At 35.3% G+C, this 15,983-nt stretch overlaps 1 protein-coding gene across 3 annotated transcripts in view; it reads right to left on the bottom strand.

Moving 5' to 3' along the window:
* Positions 1–15,983, bottom strand: part of NRXN3 (neurexin 3) — a 2,132,730-nt gene that overhangs the window by 47,063 nt on the left and 2,069,684 nt on the right. For all 3 annotated transcript variants that reach the window (XR_011169070.1, XM_069092330.1, XM_069092331.1), the window contains exon 20: positions 15,673–15,751. Coding sequence is in view for 2 of the 3 variants with exons in the window: in XM_069092330.1 (XP_068948431.1) it covers positions 15,673–15,751 (79 nt within the window). In the remaining variant the exon portion in view is untranslated. The remainder of the gene's footprint in view (positions 1–15,672; positions 15,752–15,983) is intronic.

The raw sequence follows: 15,983 nt of genomic DNA, 5'->3' as shown, positions 1-15,983 counted from the left end.
CTACATTTCTCTTCAGATACATTTCCATTTGTTGTCTTGTGGTCTAATTGCTAGTGATCTTTTTGCTATCAAGTTAAAAGAAAGATATTATTTTTGAAATAAAGGAAATGTAGGTTCCTTTTCCAAAGAAGATATGGAGAATCACTCTTCTTAGAATCCTAGCTTCAGTAAGAAGCTATTGTTCTCTAATTGCATGTGTTGGGAAGAAATACTGAGTAATGAATTAGTGTCATCCACATAATAATCCATTGACCTCACTAAAGTCTTCTAAGCATTACTAAGCATTGGTGCATGTCTCCCAAGCCCAGGATTATGTTACTCCACAGGAAACCATCCTAACTAGTTGCAACTATAGTTTTCTAAAAAATGATGGTGTTACCATATTCTAAATTTATTAACTCTTTGTGTGAAATACAAAGCATTGTAAACCATGTTAGATAGGTCATACATTTTTTTAAATTTAGTGAGCATCTATTATGTGCATAACAGAGACTGTATAATTTAGTGAAAAGGGCATTAATTTTTGGTCAGAGGTTTAATTTTAGCTATCTTCTCTATTAGTACCTGTGTGATCTTAAGAAAAATCACTTAATATCCCTGAACCTCATCCATAAAATAAGGGAATTTGGCTAGATGGCATCTGAGGTTCCCTCCAGCTCTAAATATGGTTTTATGGAAAACTCATTAGCTGAATCATTCATTTAAGTATTTAGTGAGCATTAACAAAGTACATAGCAGAGGCAACCTGATATGGTAGAAAAGGATACTCTAGTTAGGTTTAAATACTTGCTGTGCTACTTATATCCCAGGTAATCTGGGGAAAGTAATTTCAGTTCTCTGTGCCTTAGTTTCCTCATTTGTCAAAGGAGGGGTTTAAACTAAAAAGTCTCATAAGTTCTCATTCAGCTCTAAATCTGTAAGCCAATGAATGTTCCTTTTTGACTCCTAAGGAAGGAAGAGGTATCTTTAGACATTGTACGTATGGTGAAAAGTGTGGTATAGGTCACTACTAAAAATTACTGTCAAGTGATGCCTAGCCCTACTGTCTTTCTTACAAAGATAGTTAACATGGGAAAGTGAATAGAGTATTTACTTTGGGTTCAGGGATACCTGGGATCTTAAGATCTAAGATTTACTATTTGAGTGATTAAGATCAAGTCATTTTATCTCTTTTTACCCCATGACTCTTTAACACTATAAACTGAAGATAAGTTGTTAGTCTGCCTCAACATAGGGAGTGTTTACATCTGGAATTGCCTGTAGATAAAATGTATAATAGGAAAAGTATTTTTCCAGACTAAGAAGAAAAATCACTTAGAAAGTTAGCTATAATCACAACCAATTTTTGTATGAAATCAATCTATCAATTTAAAGGATGATTCTAAATTTTTAGAACCCATCTTTGAGTACTAAGCCTATGTACCAACTTGAATGAACAGGGTTGGGTTTTTTCTAATACTTCGCAAAGTTTCTAAAAGCACTTCACAAACCATTGAGATACACTGTGGGAAGATACACAGCCATTCTGTGCTTGGCAACTCTCATTTTGTTTCATACACAACACCTTAGATTAGTGCATGAGGGAATAGTGAAGGAAAAGGGATGAATAGACTTCAGTAAACAATTGGTTAATTAGCATGCAGTAAAGTACTATAACTAAATGCAGTTCACTATGTTGAAAAAGTTACTATATAAGTAACTGATCATTAAAAACATAATAAAGATTAAAATTTGTATTAAGGTACATATATACATATATATACATATATATCCTTTCAAAGCTTAGAAAACAATTTTAAAAAGCATTCACCTATTCTATTTCAACTTGATGGAGAACATGGAGCATTTGATGATACATTATTAGTTAAGGTAGAGATACCCATGAAGACACTGAAATATTTTTACGATGTTTACGTATGTTAAAACAATACTGTCTGTTCCACTGTTCAATATCAAAATGGCCATATTAGCACGAGTCAATTTATTTGGTGCAACTTTTGTAGGGATCACTGTGGGTCAAATCTAAATTCATATTTAGGCTTCTTTTGTTCTTTGTTATTGCAGCTTATTTCAACTGATTAACATCTGCATTACATTAACATCTGCATTAACATTAACATTATTAATCATAATTTTCCATTATGAGCAACTTGACTGTGTCAGGATTGACTTGTTTCATTTGGATACCATATATTTTTCTTATTTTTATGCTTTCCTAGTTTTGTTGTATATATCTTGATTTTTGCATTAACATACAGGAAATGATTTGTTTCTCTGCAGTAATTGTCTGTGGTCTGACTGTAGAAATTAGTCTACAACTGTAGAATACTGTTGATTCAGAATTGACTCCTATATCAGTAACAAAGTCTTAGATTAAGGAAGTCTAAGTTTGGACACTTGACACAATATACTAGCTGTGTGTCCTTGGGCAAATCACTTAACCCCAATTGCCTTGCCTTCCCCCTCCAAAAAACAAAAACAAAAAGAAAGTCTAAGTCTACTTAAATGCAGAACAATGATAGAAACAAAAGTTCTGTTCCATCCAATTCTGAATGACCAGTCTATATTATGAATCAAAGATGCATAGAGGGTAAAGTAATTTTCATATGCTAGTGGATCTGTAACTACTTCTAGACTCATGTTCTGTTTCTATCACTCAACAACCTCTCCTCAAAGTATACATATGACATATATGCAGACATACATAATATATCACTCCTTCCTGTTCCTTTTCTCCTGAACATTTTCCTCCATGAGTTTGGAAACTAGGTCAGTCCTCCCTTTCAACCTCTTTCCCTGACATCATTCTTGTGGACTTCAAAAGCAATGCCCATTAACCTTCTCATGGTTTCTTGACACCCGGAACTCCTATGAACTCTAAAACCATATACTTCAGTCAGTTGATAAACATTTATTAAGCACCTATCATTTTCTAGGAACTACACTAAGAAACGGGGATACAAAAAAGGCAGACAGTCCATGCTCTCAAGTAGCTCCCAGGCTAATGGGGGAGACAACACGTAAACAACTATGTACAAAAATCTCTATATAGGACGAATTGGAAGGCACTACAATTAAGAGAAATCAGGAAAAGTTTCTGTAGAAGTTGGGATTTTGCCTGGGCCTTGAAGGAAACTAGTGAAGTTAGAATGTGAAGATGAAGAGAGTACATTCTAGGCATGGAAGACAGACAGTGAAAAGAGTCAGAATCAGGAAATAGAGTATCTTGTTCAAAGAATGGGAAGCAGGCCAGTGACATTAGATTGCCAGTGGTGGTTACATTTTAAACTTCACTATTTCTCAAAATCACTCCCAAACCACCTCCTCAAATCTGAATTCCATAGCAATACTTTCATTTGTCATATCTTGGCTCCCTATCAGATTTATCAGGACAGCAATTTCAAATCTTTGTTACTCCTTATAAGATTCCTAGCTCTACCCCCTCTTTCTCTTCATTCTAATCAGATGACCTCAACAACTACATTGGAAGATTAAGGCAATCTCTCCTCTATTCCTCTAAATATCTCAGTGTGCTTAGGTCTTAGAGGGAAGGTGGCCTTTTTTCTTGTCAAAGATAAATGCTCCATGTGTACTCCCAATTCTTTCCTCTACAATCTTTATCATGAATTTACAGCTATTCTATTGTCTCCTTTCTCTTAATATATGCTCAGGTACTTCCATGCCATTAAAACATAATCATGGCTTTTGCACCCTGCTACCCACACAAGGTATCATCCTATAACTCTCCCTTCTTTACTGTTCTCCTGAGATCTTTGGTAATTTTAGTTTCCTTCTACCCTTTATTTTCTCCTATCACTCATTTTCTGACTCCTTCCACTCTGATAGCAGTTACCCAGGGACTGAAATGCAAAACTCTCTGAGCCTTCTCCAAAATGAAGGAATTCACATTTAATTGGTCTAGGTTTCTGCCCTAAGCACTTTATGGAAGGAGAGAAATGGCTCCAGGTACAAACAGGGTCTTTCCCCTCTGACTTAGTGGCATACCAGCTGGGACTGTACCCGTTTCCTTTGTTTTTCAGTACCTAGCTGCAATCCCAGCCAGATAAAGATTGTGCCTTTTCATTTTTGTTGCAAATGGTGTGGGGTTGTTCTATTGCAAATTAATAATGCAATTTGTGTATTGGAGTGTGATTGCAGATGGGGGAGTAGTTGTTGAATGAGTGTGTTAGCAGTTAGGGATTAGCCTTTATTTCATCAGGTTTTGACCTTGATAGGTTTGATTTGTCTTAGACAATTGGTATGGTTGGAATTGCTTTATCTTTTGCACATGATTCAGTTTTTGGAGAGATTAATACTATTGGTTATATGACCTGGAAGGACTTCCCCTTTGCTGTCAAACTTCCAGAATATCGATATTTAATACCTCCAATTCCTCATCAATTACATGTTCTTCAGCCTCTTGCCATCTATTACTCTACTGAAATGGTTTCTATATCACCATGACCTCTTTAAGACAAAATCCAATGATTTCTTTTTCTGTTTTCATTCTCCTTGACCTTCCTGCAACAACTTCTGACACCACTGGCTATTGCCTTCTTCATATATTCAGCCCAAATATAACTTTATTCCGATCTCCTATGTTTTTTGCTTTAGTTTTTGAACATCCTTCCTCTCTTCCTTGTGTAATAGGGCCTTTAGAGCATGCTAAAATTATTTAACATGGAGGGGCCTGGAGGGACTTGCCTGGGCATGCCCATATTCTCCTAAGGTAGAGATAATCTTGTCTCCTATCATGTGGGTGGAGCCTCCTTTGACTGACTGTAACTAGAACAGGCTGCATCTTTAAAGCTGGCAACTGGTGAGACTTAGATGCTTGCTCTCTTTCTGACTTTTGCTCTTTCCTGCTATGTTCAGAGCAGGGCTGGAGAACCTGCAGCCTTGAGGTAACAGGGCCCTCTGGGTCCTCAAGGGTGGCCATTTGACTGGTTCCAAACTTCAACAAATCTTTGTTCTGTGAAGTTTGGAATCAGTCAAAGGACTGCACTTGAGGACCTAGAGGGTTACCCATATGCAGAGGGTGAAGAGCAGTTTGATCACAGGTGTCAATTACTGAACTTATGAGGAGGGAAGGAACTTCCTTCCCCTGCTTGTCTCATCTTTTACCTCCCTGCTCTGAGAAACAGAGAGGGAGTGACATTTGTTTGTGTCTGTGTCATTTGTCCTTCTTAAAATGCTAGCAGTGAGCCCTACCCTACATAGGAGTTTGAATCAGGGCAACCTTGGAGCTAAGATTGCAGGCAAGATACCAAGCTGACAGAGAAGCCTAGAGAAATTTGGGACTTGATTCTGTGAAGGTTTTGAACTTGGAACAAGGACTGTGCTCTATAGAAATGAAGCTCAACTCTGACCCTAATGCCCCCCCCCCCCCCCACCCCTGCCTGGGACTGAGGTGGTACAAGGAGAAAGGGAGTTTGTTGGGGGTGTAAATTTATATCTTTTGAAGAAACTATTCATTTATAAAAGCTAATCTGACTGTTGACTAAATGGAACTAGGGTTCAGGATACCAGCCCTACTGGATGTGGGGGTAGGAACACCATGGATAGGGACTAGAGTCAAAGACAGATGGCCTACCCCTACCACCAAGGGTACTGAAGAACCCTGGGGGATAGGAAGAATCTAATCTACATGGCCTTACAGGCAAGTGAGGGTAATGGTAATCAGTATTACATTTCTTTCCTTTCCTGGGTCTCCATTCACTTTCTTCTACTTAAATATGAGTTTCCCATAAGATTAGGACTATTTTATCTTCTGTAGTCTTTATACACTCTCCTTTAGTATTCTCATCCGCATCTGTGACTTCAATTGTCACCTAGACAAGTGATCCTACCATCAATCATTAATTACTCAGAACAACAGTCCACGATGTGTAATACCCTGCTCAATATTTGTGTGGATGTTCTGCTGATATGTAAGACTTAAGATGTCTAAATCTGGAACCCTCCAAATCTTGCCATTCAACCTAATGTTTCCATTTATCAAAAAATTTTCTAACACACTACCCTTCCCAATTCAAATTTCTACTATAAGATCATCATTGACTTTCTATTGATTACTGAATAAAGCACAAATCCTGGCCCTGGAATTTTAAAGATGCCTACAATATGGCTCCAAATTACCCTATCAGGCCTTCTCCATACTCCCTGGTTCTGGGAGCCACCATCAAATAAACTACAATCAAATCAATACTTATATTGCTTTAGGGAAGGGACATTTCAAATGTGGCTACACAAACCATTCTTTTCAATCACCTAAATGTGTTGGGTCCTCCTATTAGAATGTAAGTTCCTTAAGGGCATGGACTACCTTGATTTTATAATTATGTCAACAAATTTTAGCACAGTCCTTTACACATAGTAATCAACAAATGCCATTCAGTCATTCCTTCTGAGAATGGGAGTATTCTTTCTGACCTTCAAAGTGTCACGGTACATTATCGTAATACAGTGTTTTACTTAGAGCTGTTATGCTTAATAAATACTTTTCAAATAAATTGAATTGAACCTCTTTTTTTGCCAATTCAATTGAATTTAACTACTAAACAGAAAGCAAAAGAAAACCAGGCTTGTCTACAGGTTATGTTATTTCTTGGGTGTTCACGTAGATGAAAAACATTTTTAAAATGATATATTCAGATGCTGAGATTCTTTTATCCAGTTCCCTCCATCATTTTTCTTGATTATTAAACCATCCCAAGACAGTGACAGGCAGTACTGCAAAGTGAACAAGGTGAAAAGAATTTAGAGATAGAAGATGTAGGTTTAAATACCCACTTTGATTTTTCATTATCTTCGGGCAATCAACTTAACCTCTCTGGGCCTAAGCCTTTCACTTAAAGGACAACTTTGGATTATGTACACTTCTAGCTCTAAATACCATGATCCTCTAAAGTCTATGCTTTATTTCAGCATAACTGGAGAAGACTCAGTCCTATGCTTATAGTTAAGAAGATCTTATGCCTAAAAGGTCTCTAGTTCTATTTCTTATTGGTCTTCCCTTTTCCCCTATGCTTTTAACAGTAGAAAGGGAAAATATTGTTTGCTGTTATTCATATGAAAACCATTTCTCTTCTAGATTGAGTCTATTATACTTTCCTTTTGAGACTCACTTTCCAAACTTTCGGTCATTTTGGCATGTTCTTCTGGATCCTCTTTTTCTGTCCTGTCCTCCACTAATTAGTTACCTGAGATCTTTATTTGCATTTACCCTGCCATATAGATAGTGATCCTACAATGAAGGTTTCATCATCAGGTTTCAGATTGATTTTGTCACTAGTATCCCAACAAGATCCATCTGGTTTATTCAACCAACTCACTTCCTCAACCTTCATGCTCATGAGTTCAGTCCAGAACATGACGATCCAAGTGGGTCCTTTGTTTCTACTTCCATCATCAATATTAGAGATCCTGCTCTCATAACTAAATTAATTGGGTTTTTTAATGACAAAGAAGAAAATGATCCATGTCCAAGTTGATTTATGGGCTCTGCAGTGTTCCCATGAGTAAAAAAATCATTTGGCTCAGCAAACAATTGTAATACCTGCATTAAAATAATCATTTTTTTCACTGATGTCTTGTTGAACACATTTGAATTTTAGATTAAAATATACAGATAGATAAATGGGATAACTCTTCAATAGTTCCACATTTTCCTTACCAGTGCTGAAAAAGGCACTGCTCTCAGCATCAAAGTTGGCATATACCCTTACTTGCATTTTCTGGAAATATCTCTGTTGTCTGGAGATATGCTTCTATGTCTTCAGAAGAGCTCTAACTAGAGTGTGATCAGCTTTAGAAGAAACACTTTAGAAAGTACTTTTCAGATTAAATCATTTTACCTTTAGGCATGTTTAACTGTTCCAAAATGAGATCAACAAGGGTTTTTTGTAAAGTTTTCAAATGAAAGCTTTCCTTCTGTTGACATAGGCTAAAAGCCCCCAAAATTTCCAGGTGAAATTCCTGGGCTATTTGGGTTCAGAATTTCAGTGACAAGCCCATTGCCCCTTTGTGGAATCCCTTCTAGCTAAGGTTAAAAAGCAGAGAAGACAGGGAGTGATTAAGAGGGAGGGGAGGAGGAATTCTCCAAACAACATTTCACAAACAGAGAACAGAATCACAGAACAACACTAGAACAGTGAACTCCAAGACAGAAGGACAAGACAGATGGATACACAAAGGAAACACAAACTTGACTGTTGCCAAGGAAAACAAAATCGAAAACCAAAACAAAAATAAAAAAAAGAGACAGAAAAAATAGGCCGCAGGAGCAGCAGTACTGCCACAATTCATTGAAATAAAACATTTTTTTTAAATGAAATTATAATCAACTTAAAAAAAAGGTATCCCCCAAACTCATAAACTATAGACTTGCTGGAATTAGCCTGGATGTGTAACTTTGATGGAACACAAGATGGCATCATCACAGCCCATGCACAGGTGAATGAAGGCCATGGTTAGTTAGTTAAGCTACAAACTGTCACTGCATGCCACAAAATGATTTCTGGCTTGTCCAGAAGGAAAAGATACAACAGATATTCTGCGTCTGCAATAAAATTCTTTTTATGCCATCTGTAGTTCAGGGGAATGAGTGTGTATTTTAGGGAGTAGTTGTTTCTATTATTATTTTCCCTGATTGGGCTTATTGCTTTTGTTTTTTCTTCAATGTCGAAGTTCAGGTTGAACTGGAAGTAGTCTGTGCAGACATGGGGGCAGGGAGAAAGAGGAAATAAAGGAAATATAGGATAAAATAAAAGCAAGGAAAGGTGGGGGGACTTCATTCTTTTATACACAACTTTCTTGGGATTAAAAAATAAATATATAGGGGCATGCTATAGGGAAAGGGATTTGATAATAGGATGGCAAGAAAAGATTTTGTTGCCTTAGTTTGATTTGCATATCTATATATCTCTCAGTATTTAAAAAATACTTGATAGGAATTACTTTTAGAGAGGTAGAGCAATGATTTTTTTTAATGTCATAATGACTTAAAACACTCAGGATAAAAATTAAAGTAAAACAAAATATTAGAACCACCAAAAATTCATGCGGCACAAGATGAGGTGAAATGACAGAAAATGTTCTTGAAATATATACAATGTATATATCTATTTATATATATACACAGGAGTGACTATATATTTATAGATATATCTGTATAATTTTTTCTCCCCAACCCTCCCAAGGATAACTAGAAGATGAAATTACCCATTAAAAAAGGAAAATAAAATAACCTAAATAAAAATCAACATGCTTTATTCATCAAGTAATAAAATATCATGCATCTGTTGACATCCGCTGATGCTGGGTTAAGAATGAGGGCGTGAATTTCTGTGTAAACATATGATTGATGGCAGGGATTATTGTTGATATCTGTCTTATATTGTTTTACTGTTATTATATACTGCATGTATATATATATATATACATATACATATACATATATACACACGTAACTTGATTAGGCAAGATGTTATATCAATACACATACACACAGTATATATATAAATATATATATTTTCGTTTTACCGAAGTAAAAATAAAAAAAATGGATAGAAAGAAAAAAAAGGAAAACCCACAAAACTTCTTGAGAACCACAAAGCATTAGTTGCATGCTCTTATGAGCATTTAGTAATGATTTAGGAGATTTAGTAAAACTTTCTTGTTGTCTTTTTTTTTTTTTTATTGGCCTTTGCAATCAGGAAGTTTTCATGAGTTTAACTTGTAACTCTTCCACAATTAACTAAGAAATTCCTGGTCTTAGATCACATACTTCTGCATGTGTATGTAGGCCCTCTTATATAAGCCCATACACTTTGAACATGATAGTGGTACTATAAATTTTAATCTGGAGTTCAGTGTCATGACATTGGTATGGTAGAAAGTATTTTTTTTTTTGGTTAAAATAAGTCAGTGTCATTATTTGAGGGTCCTTACATACTTTCTTATGTGATATTTGATGGTCAATCCTATTCCCCAACCTTGCAGTGAGAAATCCTAATGAAACAGTATTCTAAATCCATAACGATGAGTTTATATACATGTATACATACATATATATATATATATGAATTTATAATTTATAACATAACCCCCTACTCTTGAAAATATTCTTATAAAATCGACAGTGATCAATTATTGTAGACAGAAAACTTGAAGTGATATCTAGTGGAATTTGTGCATGCTTTTCATAAACCATTTCAGGAGTGTGATTACTGTGGCAGTAATCAAATTGATTACTCCACATATAAAACGCTTATATCATTGTAAACAAATTTTGTCAACTTGCTAATGCTTATAAGCAATTTAGTATAGTCTCCTATTTCATAAACATTTCTGTTCACTTTAGAGATGTAGAATTTGAGATAGCATAAAGGAAATCCAGGGGGAAGTATCTAATAGATAGCTGATAATGGAAATAAAAAGAGAGACTAGGGCTAGATATACGAGATATACCAAAAAAGTTAGTGCAAGTTAGTAAAGGGTTTTTTAAAAATTTTATTTTTATTTTGCTAACTTTTAGTTAGTGAAGTTTAAAATTGCATGAGGATTTTTTGGGATATCTTGTAGAGATTTGAGTCATTTTCAATAAAAGGGAAATTAAGTTTAATATAATAACATTTTTTGTTATTTAGTCTTTCAGTTGTATACAACATTTCATGATTCCCTTTCGCAAAGCTACTAGAGTGGTTTGCTATTTCCTTCTCTAGCTCATTTTACAGATGAGGAAACTGAGGCAAATAGAGTCAAGGGACTTGTCCAGGGTCACACAGCTAAGAAGGATCTGGGGCCGGATTTGAACTCAGGTCTTCCTGACTCTAGGCCTAATTCGCTATCTACTGTACCACCTGGCTGTCCCCCACCCCCATGATAATAATTCTTAAATTTTAGATAGAGGGTTGTTAGCATTTGTTAATGTTATCAATGCCTTTGGCAGTTTCCTTTTCCAAATAATGTTTTTAAAATGGACAAAATAAAACACATAGGATTACAAAAAAAAAAAACAATTTTACTGAAATTCAGTTATCAAAATATTTAAAAAAACAAATTCATGGAACCTCTATTTAGATCTTTACAATTTCCTAAGAGACTCACCAAATGCTCTTATAATCATAGTGTTCAGATACATATTTATATTGTCTCAGTGAGGGCCAGAGAACATAAAGAAAAAGGGAGGATTTGAGAAAATGATAGGATCTGCAAGGTTTAGCTAGGCTAATCCAAATCTTAAAATGTCCCTGAAATGACCCAGTCTGAAGTTTAAAACTGTGGCCATAATTATATTACAAAAGTGGGTTTCTGGTTGCAAAGAAGCCTCCAACCCAAGCCCAGAAACTCTAAAGTCTACTTTTCTTTAAAGGCCAGTAAATTGAAATACTAGTTACATTTCTAGGAGATAGAGAGATGGTTCAGTGAATAGAATGCTGGACAGGAAGTCAGAAAGAACTGAGTTCAAATCCAACCTCGAACACTTAATAGCTGTCTGACCCTGGACAAATCACTTAACCTCTGTTTGTCTTAATCCACTGGAGAAGAATATGGCAAACCACTCCAGTATCTTTGCCAAGACCTTATGAACAGTGTCATCCATTGGGTCATGAAGAGTTAATATGACTGAACAACAAGAGGTACCTAAAAAAAAATCTCACTAGCTCTGTAGTCATAGAATCTAAGTTCAAATCTTGCTTCTGATGATTATTTCCTGTATTACTTTGGGCCAGAGGCTTATTATTCCTTTGCTTCGATTTCTTCAATTGTTGAATGAAGGGATTGGACTAGATTGTCTCTAAGCATTTTCTGGTTCTAGATCTATAATGCTATAAGCTGATGGCTTTTGTTGCATTTTGTTGCAAAACGATGCAGTGACACTATATCCCATGCCACCGTTTACAGGAGACAAATGCTTCAAAGGGATCTATCATACTAGCTAGCAAAATGTAGCCAATCTCTCTCACAATGGTGACATATATGAGATGAGAGGATGTAACATGACTATAGTTATTTAGAAGGTTTCAGAAGGAGACATCAGTACATTCCTCAGGTAAGGAGAAAGCCATTCAGCTGTAGCACACTCCTCCCTAATGTGAAAATGGAGCTTATGACAGAAAAGAATGTGTATCTTAGTAAACAGCTAGAGGGTAAAAAAGAAAACTTAAATTTTAGTCTCAGCATCACCAAGTAGTTATTCTATGCTGAAAAATAAGGGGTAACCTGGCATTATGGATAGATTTCAACTTATGCTTGATTCCTGCCTCTCTAACAAGCTGTGTGACCCTACCCAAGTATCTTAAGCTCAATGTACCTAGAACAAACTAGTGTGAATTTAGCTGCTGATTAATATGATGTCCTTTGTGTAGATGAAGGGGATTCTCCAAGTAAATTAAGTTACTTACAAACCTCAGTTTCCTAATTTGTGCTTTTCAAATGAAAAGATATTGTACTTCAGTGAGGATCTCTAGTGCATAATTATTTTAGTGTCCCAATTTTGGAAAAATATAGATTTTTGTTGGAAACCTGAAGGTTTACATTCTCTAAGAATGCAAACTGCTGATTTCTCAGTTTGGAAATTTGTGTGAATTTACGTTAGTATCAGATTTATGTTGACAAAGAAATATAGCTTACAATGCTTATGCAAATTGGACAAAAATGTCAATTTTACATTTATGGTTCATCTCCTAATTAATAAATTAAGCCAAAACTACGTGATTGTCACAAATTTTTAAAAACAATAAAAGTCTTTTCTTTTAGGTAGTAAAAAAAATAAAGTCGTTGGCCTGAGAAATGGCAGATTTAAATTCATCTTAATTTGACCCATCAGTCAGTTAGGAGAAGGGGAATCCCAATGAGCAGTTGTCTGATGAACAAGGGAAAGGACTTGCTTAATCTGCACATGTTAACCTCATCAAAGTTAATCAGTTTCCAAGAGCAGGCTTGTAACAACAGGGCAGACTTTTTCCTTCCCAGATTAAATTGTATTCTGATCTCGTCCTGCGTGTGTACACAAACCTTTTGACAGAAAAAAAGTAAGTGAATAAATTTTTTTTACAAAAAGGAAACAATTTTTCATGTTGATTTGCTATCTCCATCTGGAGGTAACATTAGGAGGCTGGTTTAATGTCAGTTTTTTGCTATTTTGATGTAAAATGCTTATGAGGAGTGATCATGCCTCCTTATCACCCACAATTCCTAGGTGCAGTGAGGGGACATATAGCAGACATTCCCAGAATGAATTATTCAAGCATTCTAGATTCTGCATTTGTGCTTTTTGCCCAAGAATGAAAATGAGACCAGATTCTGTTTCTTAAAAACAAACAAAAACACCCCAAACAAACCCTGTATTTAAACAGTAGAATCACAGAATTTCTGAGTAAAAAAGGAAGTTTGGGTGTTAGACCAAACAAGATATCCCATCTCTGCATCTTGGAATTCTTATCTTCCTTCAAAGATCAGCTCAGGTACTATGGCCTTTCTTGATTCCCCAGTTAAGTACTCTCTTCCCTCAACTTTTCTTGTATTATACTTAATTTCATATTTGTTGAATCCTCTACTTGAATGTAAGCTCTTTGAGTGTAGCAACTGTGACTTTTATGTCTTTGCATCTTCTAGCACTTAGCATATTATTACCTGTATTACCATAGGTATTGAATAAACATTTGTTGAATTGAACAGGAATCCTCTTTGTCATGTACTCTACAACACGGGTTATTTGGATGATATTTTGGAATTGGGAATGGTGTCTGTGAATTTAGATCAGAAAAACTTTTCTCTAATTTTCACGAATCTCAAATTGGAATTTAGCATCAATAATGAATGTAAGCAACAAGACATTATTTTGAGAAGGGGCACATGGGCTTTATCAGATTGCCAAAAGGGTTCATGTCTTCCACCCCCAAAAGGTTAAGATCCTTTGTTGAAAAATATGTAAGGGCTGAATTGAAAATGAGTTGTTGTTAGACTAAGGTAAGGTTTTTACCTTTAACTTTTCCATCATCCCAAAGATGTATTTATATCTCTTTGTGCATGTAATTCATTATGATGGTTACTTTTTATTAAGAACTCAAGAATTATCTAAAACTCAATGGCAATATTTTTTCTTGGTTAAATAATTCTAAACTATTGGCTATAAAACCAAACATAACTAACAAACTGATAGTACCATAATGATGAGCAGGAAGTTTGCATATTAGAATTCTTTCCTCAATACACTTCCTATGTGAATGTATGTCAAGGTCTACCTATGATGTGAAGATATATTAGACTCTATACTAGGCCCTTTAATCTGCATCTGACACTTGAATATGTGTTATTACAGCAGGGTGCTAAGCCATAGAACAAACCAACTTTCTACTGAAGCATCTGGAACTTTGAATTATGGCAGTAAAACGTGGAAAGACTATGTCTTCAGTATTCCTAAAGTAGCTTCCCCATCTCAGATAAAGTGCAGTAAGTCATGGAACTTCCCGGCTGCAAAGCCATTTTGCAAATAACCAAAGTGGTTCTTTTCTATCAAGTCAGATCACAACAAAGCATTATGGGAATGAGAAGTTGGCAAGTTTGGAGACATTAGCCTTAAATGGGTTTTTGTCTTACATTTTTTTGCATGAACCTAAAAATTCTCATGAAGTTACTAACACAATATTTTAATGGTTTGTGGCTTCTGTATTTAAAGGAAAGAAAACAAACCAGAAGTAGAACTAAACAAAAATGAAACAACTAGAAACATAAAACATTATCTTTTGAACCTTTTGAAAAAATAAGATTCTAACCCAACTCCAGTTTTTCATTATCTTTAATGTACACAGAAATTCGATGATATCTGTTCTCTATTATATCTATAAATGCTTAACTTATGGCAAATCTCAAAAAGGAAGACCTGGAAAAGCCTGCAGTGAATAAAAGGCACTGCAGTTGTCTTCTAGACATCATAATCATATAGAGCTCATTATAAAGAATCCAAACATCAAAATGTATCAGGATATACATGGGAAACAAACTCCTAGGCTTCCAATGGCCAAAGTTCTACTGGATCCCACGTGATACATTTTGCAGCATCCCAGAAGATACCATGGCATGGCCCAGTACCAATTTTGCATTTACCATGCTTTGTGGCTCCACAAGTTCTCCAGATACATAGAGAACAGAATCACATAAATACACTACTATGTAACTGCAGATTAAATCCCATAGATCATATTTTTTCTGACCATCCTCAGAACAATCCACAAGGATTAAATAATATTTACCATGTATTATGACTTCACTCTGATTTTAATTTTGATACAGACTTATCCTTCTTCCTCTCCACAAGTACTGCTTTTGCAAATTGCTACTTAAAATTGTAACAATGTTTATTACTTGTGAATCTGAGAGGGATCTGGTTGCAAGAAGTTGAGTTTCCCACCAGATATGATTATCAATACTTATCAAAGATGTTAATTTCAGTTTTCTTATGGGATTATCATCATTCCATGGGATCGGATGCTTTTTTTAAAAAAAAGGTTATATTTACATATGTATTCTTATACATATATATGCACTGAATACACACACATACGTATTTAATATATATATACACACATGTATAAACTTACAAGTGTGTATATATTTTTTTGCAAATGAAAAAAAGTTAGCAAGCGAAACAAGACTGACCTGACCTACCTGTACTAGGCTCACATTCAACAAAGTCTTCATCATCACTGGAACATTCAGCAGATGAAACAAGGTCATCTGATGTGGGCTATTCAAATCAAAGAAGAGAATGAGAGGGAAAGAGAGGAAAAAGAGAAGTAAGAAAACATCATAAACAAAGGTATATGAGGTCTAATACATAGGATGGCCTTCTCTCTAAAGTAGGCCTGCTCCAGGAGTGAACCTTTTGAATATTTAGCGGCAGTCAATGATTTTCAATTTCGGCAAACCGAGTATATATATATATATATATATATATATATATATATATATATATATAT

Source organism: Petaurus breviceps, unplaced genomic scaffold, assembly GCF_028583685.1.
Source record: "Petaurus breviceps papuanus isolate PSGF00001 unplaced genomic scaffold, PetGlider_PUasm1.0 189, whole genome shotgun sequence".
NCBI classification, from domain to species: domain Eukaryota; kingdom Metazoa; phylum Chordata; class Mammalia; order Diprotodontia; family Petauridae; genus Petaurus; species Petaurus breviceps.
Note: the sequence above shows the minus strand (reverse complement) of the source record. Positions and strands in the feature narration are given on the sequence as shown.